This window comes from Neoarius graeffei, chromosome 14, assembly GCF_027579695.1.
Source record: "Neoarius graeffei isolate fNeoGra1 chromosome 14, fNeoGra1.pri, whole genome shotgun sequence".
Taxonomy (NCBI): domain Eukaryota; kingdom Metazoa; phylum Chordata; class Actinopteri; order Siluriformes; family Ariidae; genus Neoarius; species Neoarius graeffei.
In genome coordinates, this window is record NC_083582.1 from 3744261 (window position 1) to 3758444 (window position 14184).

The 14184-nt window shown below is 47.8% G+C and overlaps 1 protein-coding gene across 4 annotated transcripts in view; it reads right to left on the reverse strand.

The window, feature by feature from the left end:
- exoc7 (exocyst complex component 7) overlaps positions 1-14184 on the reverse strand; it is a 36764-nt gene that overhangs the window by 19543 nt on the left and 3037 nt on the right. Inside the window, exons 4-9 of one of the 4 annotated variants that reach the window (XM_060939153.1) lie at positions 11134-11239; positions 8882-9098; positions 8616-8783; positions 3673-3799; positions 3257-3285; positions 3000-3074 (exon numbers count right to left, since the gene is read on the reverse strand). In XM_060939153.1, coding sequence (XP_060795136.1) covers positions 3000-3074; positions 3257-3285; positions 3673-3799; positions 8616-8783; positions 8882-9098; positions 11134-11239 — 722 coding nt within the window. The remainder of the gene's footprint in view (positions 1-2999; positions 3075-3256; positions 3286-3672; positions 3800-8615; positions 8784-8881; positions 9099-11133; positions 11240-14184) is intronic. The other 3 variants (XM_060939151.1, XM_060939150.1, XM_060939152.1) reach the window with 3 other exon arrangements.

Below are 14184 nucleotides of genomic sequence, written 5' to 3' on the forward strand. Positions count from 1 at the left end.
AGAGAGAGAGGCAGAGGGGGGAGGGAGAGAGAGAGCAGAGGGGAAGGGGGGGAGGGAGAGAGAGAGGCAGAGGGGGAAGGGGGGGGAGGGAGAGAGAAAGGCAGAGGGGGAAGGGGGGAGGGACAGAGAGGCAGAGGGAGGAGAGAGGCAGAGGAGGGAGAGAGAGAGAGGGGGCAGAGGGAGGAGAGAGCAGAGGAGGGAGAGAGAGAGAGGGGGCAGAGGGGGAGAGAGGCAGAGGAGGGAGAGAGGCAGAGGAGGGAGAGAGAGGCAGAGAGAGGCAGAGGGAGGAGAGAGAGGGGCAGAGGGGGAGAGAGAGAGAGAGGGGCAGAGGGAGAGAGGGGCAGAGGGAGGAGAGAGAGAGAGGCAGAGGGAGAGGGACAGAGAGGCGCGAGGCAGGGGGAGGGAGAGGGGCAGAGGGGGGAGAGAGAGGGAGAGGGGGAGAGAAAGAGAGGCAGAGGGGGAGAGAAAGAGGGGGAGAGAGAGAGGGGGAGGGACAGAGAGGCAGAGAGGGGAGAGAGAGGCAGAGGGGGGAGAGAGAGAGAGGGGAGAGAGAGAGGCAGACGGGAGGAGGGGGGAGAGGGAGAGGGAGCAGGGGGGAGAGAGAGAGGCAGAGGGAGGAGAGAGAGAGGCAGAGGGAGGAGAGAGAGAGGCAGAGGGAGGAGAGAGAGAGGAGAGAGGGGGAGAGGCAGAGGGAGGAGAGAGAGGCAGAGGGGAGAGAGAGAGAGGCAGAGGGGAGGAGTAGGGGGGAGGGACAGAGAGGGGAGAGAGGCAGAGGGAGGAGAGAGAGAGGCGGGGGGGAGAGAGAGGCAGAGGGAGGAGAGAGAGAGAGAGAGAGGGGAGAGGGACAGAGAGGCAGAGAGGGGAGAGAGAGAGGCAGAGGGGGAAGGGGGGGAGGGAGAGAGAGAGGCAGAGGGAGGAAGGGGGGAGGGACAGAGAGGCAGAGGGAGGAGAGAGGGAGGCAGAGGGAGGAGAGAGAGGGGCAGAGGGGGAAGAGAGAGGGGCAGAGGGGGAGAGAGAGAGGGGGAGAGAGAGAGGGGGAGGGAGGAGAGAGACAGGCAGAGGGGGAGGGGAGAGAGGCAGAGGGAGGAGAGAGACAGGCAGAGGGGGAGGGAGAGAGGCAGAGGGAGGAGAGAGACAGGCAGAGGGGGAGGGAGAGAGGCAGAGGGAGGAGAGAGACAGGCAGAGGGGGAGGGAGAGAGGCAGAGGGAGGAGAGAGACAGGCAGAGGGGGAGGAGAGAGGCAGAGGGAGGAGAGAGACAGGCAGAGGGGGAGGGAGAGAGGCAGAGGGAGGAGAGAGACAGGCAGAGGGGAGGGAGAGAGGCAGAGGGAGGAGAGAGACAGGCAGAGGGGGAGGGAGAGAGGCAGAGGGAGGAGAGAGACAGGCAGAGGGGGAGGGAGAGAGGCAGAGGGAGGAGAGAGACAGGCAGAGGGGGAGGGAGAGAGGCAGAGGGAGGAGAGAGACAGGCAGAGGGAGGAGAGAGAGAGGCAGAGGGAGGAGAGAGAGAGGCAGAGGGAGGAGAGAGAGAGGCAGAGGGAGGAGAGAGACAGGCAGAGGGAGGAGAGAGACAGGCAGAGAGGAGGAGAGAGACAGGCAGAGGGAGGAGAGAGACAGGCAGAGGGAGGAGAGGCAGAGGGAGAGAGGCAGGGGGAGAAAGAGAGGCAGAGGGGAGAGAGTCAGAGGGGGGGAGAGAGAGGCAGAGGGAGAGGGGGAGGGACAGAGAGGCGCGAGGCAGGGGGAGGGACAGAGAGGCGCGAGGCAGGGGGAGGGAGAGAGAGGCAGAGGGGAGAGAGAGATGCAGGGGGAGGGAGAGATAGAGAGAGAGAGGCAGGGAGAGGGAGAGAGAGGCAGAGAGGGGAGAGATAGAGGCAGGGGGAGAGAGAGAGGCAGGGGGAGAGAGAGAGGCATGAGGCAGGGGAGAGAGAGGCGAGAGATTGGGGGAGAGAGAGAGAGAGGCAGAGAGGTGAGAGAGGTTAAGAAGAGGGTAACAAATTTAATTCAATAAAAATGACATCACTTGAAAAATAATATCCACATAGTTTCAGTCAGAAGTTTACAGACAGGAAGATGAATGTGAGGGTAAAACTGTGGCTTCATACACAGGGTCATAAATATTCATACACATGGTCATAAATATTCATATGGACACACAATATTTGGTTAAACGTCCCTGAATGAGTTTCTCCTTTCCCAGACGCTTTTGTTCGCCATCAGCGAGCTTCTGTCAGAACTCTGTTTGAATATTCATCAACATTCACCACAATTAGTCACCTTCAATTAAACTGTGCGTTTTTCCTGGAACAGACCCGATTATCAAACACTGTCCACATATTTTTGATAGTTTTGAGTACGACTACTTCCAGCAAAGTGACTTCACCTCCAATAATTTCTACTTAAATATAATTTGTTTAAGAAGTGATGATGGAATCCGCACTTGTTTAGAAACGACTCTAGGAGATGCTCCCGAGTGTAAATCTGTGATCCTGTTTCCCAGATCTGCACTGAGCTCCTGGGCTTTTCCCACTGTACTGTGTGTTGGTCAATCCAATAAGTGTCAATTGAACCCTTTTAAGAAACTACCAGCTGGAGTCAATCAATCAATCATCACTAACAGGAAGTTAAGAGGCCTTGATCCTGGAGAGTTAAAGACATTCTGGAACTTTCAGCACCCCTGAATTAATAATCTGCGTGGGTGGGTGTATAATTTTGACCCCGTGTTGTTCAGAAAACCCAAAATAAATGTCAACTTGTGCACCAAATAATTTTTTTTCTATTAAAGGTGTATGTTGTGTAATCATTCCATCACAGAAGAACAGATCAGAGAAAATCAGCGAAAGAACAAAACTGCCGTGAAATTCATTCATGTCCCTGTATGTAAACTTCTGACAGAGAGAGAAACAAATCTATGATTTTTATTACAACATGAGGGTCTTTTAGACAATAAAAGTGGGCGTGGTTCCGCCAAGGCAGAGCCAACAGTGGGCGGGGCTTATAGACTCACCTGTTGAGGCCCCATGCTTGTCACTCAGTGCGTCCGACAGGTGCTTAACCCCGCGCAGCTCATTATCGTAACCTGATTGGTTGAGGGGGTAAAGTCACATGACCCGAGCCACATGACCTAAAGTCACATGACCCAGGCCCACTGTCACAGTGGGAGAACTAAAGAAGCAGGCCCCGCCCACCAAGCCTTCAACCAGGGAAGCACATACACCCATTGTACCGAAGTGTGTGTGTGTTTTCGAAGAGCCTGAACACAGAGACTTACATCACAGCAACAAACTCCACATCTGAACCAATAACATTCCAAATCCATTTACACTCAACTCATTCTGTCCAATCAGAGCACAGGTCAGTGCTTTTGGTGTTTTTTTTATTTTTATTTTCTTTAATCCTGTCTCTAAATCAGCACTTCAGCCCCCAGTGGAGCGGTGGAGTTTCTGTCTCGTGGGGGAGGGACCGACTCGAAAACATGAACGTTTCCCTCAGACGTGATGTCTGTCAGGGATAAACTCTGTGTGGCTGAAATTAAACTATTCCACTTTAGCACTGATCACGAGTTCCACCAAAAATATAACGTCCTGTTGAAACTTTCAAACTAACTCCACACTAAACTAACCCCATCTGAGCTGTAAGTCTGCATTCGGTCTTCACAAACACAGCAGCGCTGGAGAGACGAGAAGAGGAAGAAGAAGTGAGGAAGAGACAGATTACCTTCCAGAGGAATGAGGTTAGAGGCCTTTTTCCCATCCAGGCCATGCTGAGAGTACTGTTTCAGCAGATTCTGAGCTTTACGGATCGTCCCTGCACCCCACAGAGCCACAGGCAGACAGGAGGGGAGGGGGTGAAAGACAGGAAGAGTGCACCGTGCAGAAGAAGAGTGACAGAGTGAGTGAGTGAGTTCTTAAAAAAAAAAAAAGGAAAGGTGAAAAGTTCTTCTGGAAGTACAGTCGAACCCATCAGCAGAACCCACTGTTCCCACACACACACACACCTGGAGTGCATTATACACACACACACACACAACAGTGAGGAGAGAACACACGGGTTATTTCATCAGAGCAGTGATGGATTAATGTGCACACTGCAGCTCATGCTCACAAACACACTTCACACTGAGTGCTCACACACACACACACACACACACACACACACACACACACACTTTAGATCAGAGCGATGGTCAGCACTGCTTACAACACACCCCTATCTGAAACGGTTCTCATCTCCAGACCTGCAGGTCAAAGTTCTAAGCAAGTGCTCAGGGTTCTTCTCCAAACCCACAGAGCAGTGAAGCATGGTGGTGGCAGCATCATGCTGTGGGGATGTTTTTCATCTGCAGGGACAGGAAAGCTGGTCAGGACTGAAAGAAAGATGGATGGCACTAAATACAGGGCAATTCTGGAGGAAAACCTGTTTGAGTCAACCAGGGTTTTTTTGACTAGGACGAAGGTTCACGTTCCGGCAGGACAACGACCCTAAACATACCGCTAAAGCTCAAATGGATTTGAGTTATCGGCACCAGAACCAGCAAAGACGCTTTAACGTTCACGTTTGGGTCGTCCTCGACTGGAGGAAGCGGTTTTGAGGTGGTTCTGTCTTGGACACCATCGTCAAACTTCACAATGACGTCACAGAGCCTTCTGAAGGATCTGTCTCGAATTAAAGAGAATGGAATCAGTGGAGCTTTTCCTGATCTTCAGTGGCCCATGATGCTCCGGGGCCACGGCACACGGAAGGAGATTTAAATAAAGCAGGAAACGGGATAAGGGAGGATAACTGTTAGCCGATACGTGAGTAGGGAAAGAGTAACATGTAGATGCTGTGGGGTCAGTTGGAATGCGTGCGTGTGCGTACACATTTACGTCTTTGGGGTTTTACAGGAACCTTGTACGCGACATGGAACTCATTTTCTCCAAAGTGGGGGAAAAAGGAGAAGAAAAAAAAAAAACCACCATACACCTCCATGTTAGTTTTTTTTAAGTATCGAACTCGCCAGCTGTGCTAACTGTGACAAGCGATATAGATTTTATTTTCCTCCTAACTGTATCGCAGATTTATAAGTAAACACGTCTTAAAGAGGCGGCTCAGCCTTCCCAGTATCCTCTCCGCCAAGCAGCGAGTCGCCATTTTCAATGCTAGCGATATTCCAAAAACAATCCGCAACACCACAGTGACATGCTACACCACAGATCTCAAATCCTAACATGAAACCGAAGATATCTTCTCAAAGTCAGTATATTTTAAATTCTTTTGGCCGATCCGAGCCATTCTGTTCCGTTCTCGTATGGTTATTCTGTTGTAATGGACCAGAACCGAACTCGACCGTCGTCTCGCAGAGGAAAGAAAAGGTCAGGAGTATTTTGTTCGAAACTTCCACAGCGTGTCGATGAAGATAAAGTTCTTTGGGTTCTGAAGGGTGAATCTGCTGAGGTTTTGATGCAAAGAGAGCTAATGGGGCTTTTCCACTACCAACACGGCTGAGTCGGGCTGAGCCGTGCCGTGCTGAGTTGGGCTGAGTCGAGCTGAGTGGGGCTGTTGAAGTTGCATTTCGACTACAACTGCACTGAACCGTGCTGGCTGGAAGTGGGTGGACACATTGGGTGGAGTTAGCGAAAGTGGGTGGACGTCACGTGATGTCGTTAGGCAGCGCAAACAGTGACATCAGTGACCTTTTAAGCGGTAGTCTCATGACCCGGATAGTAAACAATAAACATGGAGGACATGGAGTCGTTAGTGTTGCTGGTCTTGGTGCTGTGGCTTGTTGTCACCGACAACGCCAACAGATACTGGCAAGAGCGTATAGATGAGGCGAGGCGCATAATTTGTCGTAATAATTCTTCTTCCGGGTTTACGATGTTTACAGATGGTGGTTCCCAGCGTGCTCGCGGGGCGTGTGTGGGCATGTGAGGACACTCCTCCTCACCAATCAGTGCACAGGGGAGTGTCTCCTTACGCCCCTAGCCCCACTCAGCACGGTTTGGCTCACTTCAGCCCCACTGCAAAACGGTGCGAGTTTTGGGTGCCGAGTAGGGCTGAAGCGAGCCGAGTCGTGCTGCTATGAGGTAGTCGAAACGCGAGCCGAGTCGTGCTGCTCTGAGGTAGTCGAAACGCGAGCCGTGTTGGGCTGAAGTGAGCTGAAAAAGGGTAGTCGAAAAGGCCCATCAGTGTCGCCGCTACATGTTTTAAAAACAAAAACAATGAACTGGATTGTGGGAGAAGAAAGCCAGCCCCTTTAAACACGTGTTCATGTGGTGAGCGGCCATGTTGAGGATTCCAACCACACGGACTTTGAGTCGACGTGGCACTTTCGAGGGAAATTCCAAAGCTGATTTAAGGCCTGATTTTGTGACCACAGTCTCAGAGCGATTGCTGCTACAACGCTTGTTGAAAATCCACCGACGGCAGGACGGAAAACACACGAAATCGCTTCAAACGCAGTCGTGGCGATGACGAACTGGAAAAGGAACATGCTGGATTTAAAAGAGGAGCAGCTTGTTGAACAAACATCTTTGTAACGTCTCATCACACTTGCCGTGGAAAGAAAGAGGATGAATTACAGCGTCCAAGTGTGTAGCTCGCTAATTAGCACGCAAATCCGTAGAGTTCACAGAGTTTATTTACGATTAATGATGACGTGAAGAGCGAGAGACCTGTGCTGCTACACAGTACAACGGAACATAGTAGCTACGGTCATCGTTTAACGGGTCCTGAAGATCATCATCATCATCATCATCACCACCACATTCATGGTTACCGAACTCTTATTGCGTCCCGTACAGCACGATAAGCAACAATCGTTAAACCGACTTCAGGTGAACGCATCATTAGCGAAGACATAGACAAGACAAACGTTAACGTACACGTTCTTGCGTAAGCACCTGGTGATTACCGTAAAACCTCGTATATTCGCACGCTTCCGTTTTTACCATTACGAGACGGAGGACATCTGCACCCCCAGGTGTAGGAGAGCCAAGTTTCAGCATTTCTTCCTCAAGATAAAATGTTAATAACACGAGATGAGGGAGTGGGGCGGGGCTTCCACAGAGTCAGTGCATATCAAAGAACAGTGTTAGAACGGTGTGCAGGTCTGGAGCTGAGATACACGGCTCGACAGAAGATCGTGCAGAGCTTCGAGTCTCTCTCCAAGTCTCAGAGTGAAGACAGCACCTCCATGTGGTGGTAGATGGCAGCACAATTCATGCATTTACTTGTGAGAGAAGCAGAACCCATGTGAGAACCCATGATGGTGAGAGATCACGGGATGGAAGGGGAACAGTTAATACAGCAGGCATCTCACACACACACACACACACACACACACACACACACACACACACACACAAGCACTGCACTCTGAAGCAGCAGTAACATAACTAAGCGAGTGAAGGTTCTCGATGGGTGTAGATAAGAACCATCCACAGACCGTATGAAGTAAAGATCTGAAAAGGTAAGGAAGGATGTTCTGCTAGAAACTGCTCCTGAGTTTTCACCATAGTTCTAACTCATGGTTACCTGGATTTAGAACCTTGGTCTTCAAAACAGAACATGAAATTTGGCCACTGTTTGAGGGTGAAGGAAACCTTAACGCTATTATACAAGTAACGTGAACAACTTCTGATGAACATCTGGAGTTCTATATAGCACTATGATTTTAAACCTAGAGCTCCATGGTGCTGTTTTAGCTTCACCCGAGCCTTCCACTTCCATCTTCTGAGGAACCATGGAGCATCCAATCATGGGGATTGGATGCTGTTTTACCTGGAGGAACCACAGGTTCCTGTCTTGTTCTGCTGTGAAGATCTGAAGTTTCAACAAACAGCTGGTTCCACTAGTGGGAACCTGGATTTGTTATGGAATTCTTCTCCAACCTTCAGATTTTTCCCCCCCATACCAGACCTAGATGTGCTATAAACTACAACACTCTGCCTGGTTCTTCTGGTGGAACCACTGGTTTACATCTCCTCCTGCTCTGAATCCTTTCAGTAGAAAGGCAAGATCTGATATTTTGGTGTTCTTTCTGATTTTAACTCGAATCTAAAGTTCTAAGATGGACTTCTCCTGGTTCTGGTCAGAAGTTCTACTGGGGAATATAAACCTGGATATATTGTGATGTTTGGTTGCAGCTCCCTGAAGGAAAGGAACCAGCGCTGGCTTTGTTTTAGACTTGTTGCCTGACCCCAAATGCCGAGCTGGATATTTGACAGAAATGGCTTTTCTGATCCTGATCAGGTTCTGCTGGTGGAAAAGCTATGAGGTTCAAATGATGAGGTTCCTCTCCGGTTCTGTGATGGTGTAGTTAAAGCATGCGATGGCCAAAGCACACGAGCGACACGGAAACTTTACCTGGGATGTAAACTGCCATCGTTTCAGCCGAACGAGTAAAAGGGCGAGGGGAAGACAAAGGAGAAGATGTTAGTATGAGACACAGAACCAGAAGAACACAGAACCTTGTGTCCTGTTCCAGTAGAAAGTTCTGGATAAGAAAAGAAGACCTGAGTGAAACCCATGGATGCAACACTGACTCCAGCAGGTACTAAACACTCACCCTTGTGCACTCTGCCCCTAAACCCATGAAGGGTGCTTAAAGCAGGCATGCGAGGTGAAAGGTCACACTTACCTGGTCGCTTGGGAACCTTTTTGGTGGGCGTGTCCTTGCGTTTGGTCTGCACTGCGGGAGAGTAAAGCAGCGCAGAGGAGGCGCTGTTCTTACGGAAATGTTCCTTCAGACCCTTAATGGAGCGATCCAGCTGACTGGAACGGATCTGGAAATAAACGTTCATGAAGTCTGGACACACACACACACACACACGATGTGGTGCAATCAGTCGACCTGGAACTCGAGCGTGTACAGTGTGTGTGAGAGAGTCGGGTTCTTGCGTGTACCCTGGTTCCGCCCGTACTCCACCAGCCACCCGGCGATGCAGATGACATCCTGCAGCACAGCCTCGGGAAGATGCTCCAGCGTGACCTCGCCCTCCAACTCCTCATCCCCACCAATCGCGTCCAAGATCAGAACAGGTGGAACCGGCTTACTGTAGCGGGTCAGCAGGGCACGAAACTCCGCCTCCAGCTGCTCCTTACCTTTCTCAAACCGCACTTTCTGAAAGACGTGCAGGAGGAACTGGATCACGTCCACCATTCTGGCTTTTTCTATTCATCCTCCGTGTTTTCATCATGAATATACAGTTAGGTCCATATATATTTGGGACACTGACACAAATTTTCTTTTTTTACCTGTTTACTGAAAACATATTCAAGTTATAGTTATATAATGGACATAAAGTCCAGACTTTCAGCTTTCATTTGAGGGTATCCACATTAAAACTGGATGAAGGGTTTAGGAGTTTCAACTCCTTAACATGTGCCACCCTGTTTTTAAAGGGACCAAAAGTAATTGGACAATTGACTCAAAGGCTATTTCATGGGCAGGTGTGGGCAATTCCTTCATTATGTCATTCTCAATTAAGCAGATAAAAGGCCTGGAGTTGATTTGAGGTGTGGTGCTTGCATTTGGAAGATTGTGCTGTGAAGAAAACATGCGGTCAAAGGAGCTCTCCATGCAGGTGAAACGAGCCATCCTTAAGCTGCGAAAACAGAAAAAACCCATCCGAGAAATTGCTACAGTATTAGGAGTGGCAAAACCTACAGTTTGGTACATCCTGAGAAAGAAAGAAAGAAAGCACTGGTGAACTCATCAATGCAAAAAGACCTGGACGCCCACAGAAGACAACAGTGGTGGATGATGGCAGAATAATGTCCATGGTGAAGAGAAACCCCTTCACAACAGCCAACCAAGTGAACAACACTCTCCAGGAGGTCGGCGTATCAATATCCAAATCTACCATAAAGAGAAGACTGCATGAAAGTAAATACAGAGGGTTCACCGCATGGTGCAAGCCACCCATAAGCCTCAAGAATAAAAAGGCTAGATTGGACTTTGCTAAAAAGCATCTAAAAAGCCAGCACAGTTCTGGAAGAACATTCTTTGGACAGATGAAACCAAGATCAACCTCTACCAGAATGATGGAAAGAAAAAAGTATGGCGAAGGCGTGGTGCAGCTCATGATCCAAAGCATACCACATCATCTGTAAAACACGGCGGAGGCAGTGTGATGGCTTGGGCATGCATGGCTGCCAGTGGCACTGGGTCACTAGTGTTTATTGATGATGTGACACAGGACAGAAGCAGCCGGATGAATTCTGAGGTATTCAGAGACATACTGTGTGCTCAAATCCAGCCAAACTGATCGGTCGGCGTTTCATAATACAGATGGACAATGACCCAAAACATAAAGCCAAAGTAACCCAGGAGTTTATTAAAGCAAAGAAGTGGAATATTCTTGAATGGCCAAGTCAGTCACCTGATCTCAACCCAATTGAGCAGCATTTCACTTGTTAAAGACTAAACTTCAGACAGAAAGGCCCACAAACAAACAGCAACTGAAAACCGCTGCAGTAAAGGCCTGGCAGAGCATTAAAAAGGAGGAAACACAGCGTCTGGTGATGTCCATGAGTTCAAGACTTCAGGCAGTCATCGCCAACAAAGGGTTTTCAACCAAGTATTAGAAATGAACATTTTATTTACAATTATTTAATTTGCCCAATTACTTTTGAGCCCCTGAAATGAAGGGATTGTGTTTAAAAATGCTTTAGTTCCTCACATTTTTATGCAATCATTTTGTTCAACCCACTGAATTAAAGCTGAAAGTCTGAACTTCAACTGCATCTGAATTGTTTTCTTCAAAATTCATTGTGGTGATGTACAGAACCAAAATTAGAAAAATGTTGCCTCTGTCCAAATATTTATGGACCTAACTGTACACAAGTACCCATGCTGCATTAGGTACCATGTGGGCGGAGCTAAAACTGGGTCTAAATTGATCATTATTTAAGTTTTACATGTTTTACTCACTATTTTAAAAGTGAGGCTGAAATCCAAATGGCTTCATACTCACTGTACGTGTTCCCTACATAGGGTACAACATGAACTGTACACTACCTAGTGCCCTAATGATGGAGCGCCATCTGAGAGAGAGACAGACAGACAGATAGATGGGGAGAGAGAGAAAGACAGACAGAAAGAGAGAGAGCACGAGAGACAGACAAATAGTGGGGGGGGGGTAGAGATACAATACCACAGTGTTGAGTTCTGGACTGTCGGGATTGTTGTCCTGAAAATATTCCACAGCTTTCTGGATCTTGGCGATGCAGGCGAGATACTCATTCAACCGCCCAGTGGGTCTGTAACACACACACACTTCAGTAATACAGACATGTACAGCGCCTTGCAAAAGTATTCATCCCCCTTGGTGTTTGTCCTGTTTTGTTGCATTACAAGCTGGAATTAAAATGGATTTTGGAGGATTTGCACCATTTGATTTACACAACATGCCGACCACTTTAAAGGAGAATTTTTTTTTATTGTAACACAAACAATAGTTACAGTGCCACCTAGTAGTATTGGCACCCTTGACGTTTATGTACTTAAAGTTAAGCATCTCCTGAACAAAAGTGATGTAGTGATGCAGAATTTTTCTACAGATAGCTTGTGGTTAATAAAAAAGAGCAAAGTATCAACAAAATAAAAAAATAAACAATTAGAGTGAAAAAAAAAATGAAAAAGGTAAATCTTGCTGTATCACTAGTATTGGCACCCTTTGCTGTTAGTCCTAAAACCTAACCTAACTAAACCTAATTTGACTCACCTATGGTAAATTACAAATGGAAATCACCTGTGAAGACCTGTCTGTGCCCATGTGACATGAAATGGCCAATGAATGATGAGATTTGTGTTTTGAAAAACCAACTGTTTCACTCAGTCCCTTTTTCACAATGGTGAAGACAAAAGAGCTGTCTGAAGAAACAAGAAATGCAGTTGTTGACAAACACAAGCGCTCCAAAGGATATAAAGCCATCTCCAAAGAGCTTGGTATCCCTGTGTCAACAGCGCGGAATGTTATTAAGAAATATTTGAAGCATGGAACTGTCAAGAACCTCCCTGGGCGTGGGGGTAAGAGAAAAATCAATGATAGAAGTCGTCGAAGATTGGTGGCAGAATCACCTCAGTTAACATCTACAGACCTGCAGGCCCACCTGGAACAGCCTGGGGTAACTGTTTCAAGAAGCACCATAAGGCGCACACTCAACACAGCAGGGCTACATGGGCGGAGGCCAAGGAAGACCCCATTATTGAAAAAAAAGACACAAAAAGGAGCGTCTGGAGTTTGCGAAAGAGAACCTGGACAAGCCACAGTCCTTCTGGGAAAATGTCCTGTGGACAGATGAGACAAAAGTAGAGCTTTTTGGGAATTCTCACAGGCAGGTTGTTTACAGGCGCTGCAATGAAGCATTCAAAGAAAAGAACACCCGACCAACAGTCAAGCATGGTGGAGGATCAATAATGCTGTGGGGCTGCTTTGCTGCATCTGGGACTGGAGGCCTTACCCGTGTCATAGGTATTATGAAATCTGAAGATTATCAACAGATTTTGGAGCAAAATGTCCTGCCCAGTGTAAGAAAGCTCCGTTTGAGGCGAAGATCTTGGGTACTCCAGCAGGACAAAGACCCCAAACACACATCTAAAAGCACACAAAAATAGTTAGAAAAGAAAAAATGGACTGTTTTGAAATGGCCAGCAACGAGTCCTGACCTCAATCCAATTGAGAATCTTTCTGGGGGGGGGGGGGGGGGGGGGGGGGGGGGGGGGGGAAGAGTTGAAATCTGCCATTGGCAGAAGGAATCCTTCAAATATCCAAGACCTAGAGCGCATAGCGAAGGAAGAGTGGGAGAAAATACCACAAGACAAATGCAAGAAGCTCATTGATGGCTACAGGAAACGTTTGGAGGCCGTCATCGCTGCCAAAGGGTGTGCAACCAAATACTAAGGAGGGGTGCCAATATTCCTGCACCTGCTGTATTTCTGTTTTTTGTTGTCTTAGAAATTAAAATGCCTATTTTGAACGAAAACAACTTTTCAGTTCCTTTGGACCTTCAATTAAAAGATCTTGGTATTGCAAATTGTGTCCATTTCCATTTATTTCTGGAGATATTACAAAAGTTGTGAATAAAATTAAGGGGTGCCAATACTGCTAGGCGGGGCTGTAAGATGAAAAAACAGAAATCTGGAGTGTGCAGAAGTATTCACTCCCAAAGTCAATACTTTATAGAGATCTTGCAGTCACGTGACCGGAAAGTACACGACCGCCATCGTGTTGGTCAAAAACACCGCTGAATACTGCTGCACTCGTGTACAGAATGGATCAATTTCAACCGACGGACTACACGGCTCATTTTTCTAATGAACAGATAACTAGATATATGTCTAAAATAAACGATCTACAGATTTGTGACCTTTATGGCTTTCTGGACGGAGTTTTCACGACCGGATTTTGAACTGCCAGCGGAATACCCGGACGTGTATGATTACCTCATTAACTTTCCCTCGCTGTTCAGTGGTGAAGCACTGCGTGCCTATAAATCTCTGGACAGTTATCTCTACAGAAATTCAGGATTTGTCAGCGACTCAGATGTGGCATCTTGTAAACAAAAAAATGATCCTCACTGGATGGGTAAGTCACTTAAGTATTGAGTATAGCACTGACCAGCCGATTATAGAATAAGGTAATTCCAAATCGTCCGTGTTGTTTACATGGATCTGGCGTTGGAGAGGTAGAGGCTTGGCAGTGGAGGTTTGAATAGCTGTTTTCTGAGCTTAGTCAACAGGCCGGCTCTGCCTGTAGCCTCGCTTTTGCTTCGGCTCCCGGCGCCGCCTCCTTCGCTTTGCTTCCGATAACAATCCACGGAGACCCCGCTGGTCTCGTCCGGAATGTTGTGCATTCGATGGAAATCGCTACAAACCGTCATTTTCTGCTGGAAACCAATGTCCAGTAAGTCCATACGGTTGTAGTGGATATTGAAGTCCGGTACAGACGAACAACACGCAAAAATACACACAAAAAACATAAAAACCGTGCACAGGTAGGGAGAGCTTGTAGCCACAGCCGTTGTAGTAGAATTGTATATAGTAGGGTTTTCCAGAAGAAAAGGTAGAAGTAAAAGCAGAAGTAGAAGTAGAAGGCGGAATATGGCGTTTGACCTACAAGATGGCATCTGTCACAATCTGGATCGGCTGTGACGTCACATGCAAGATCTCTATAGAGCCACCTTTTGCTACAATTCCAGCTGCA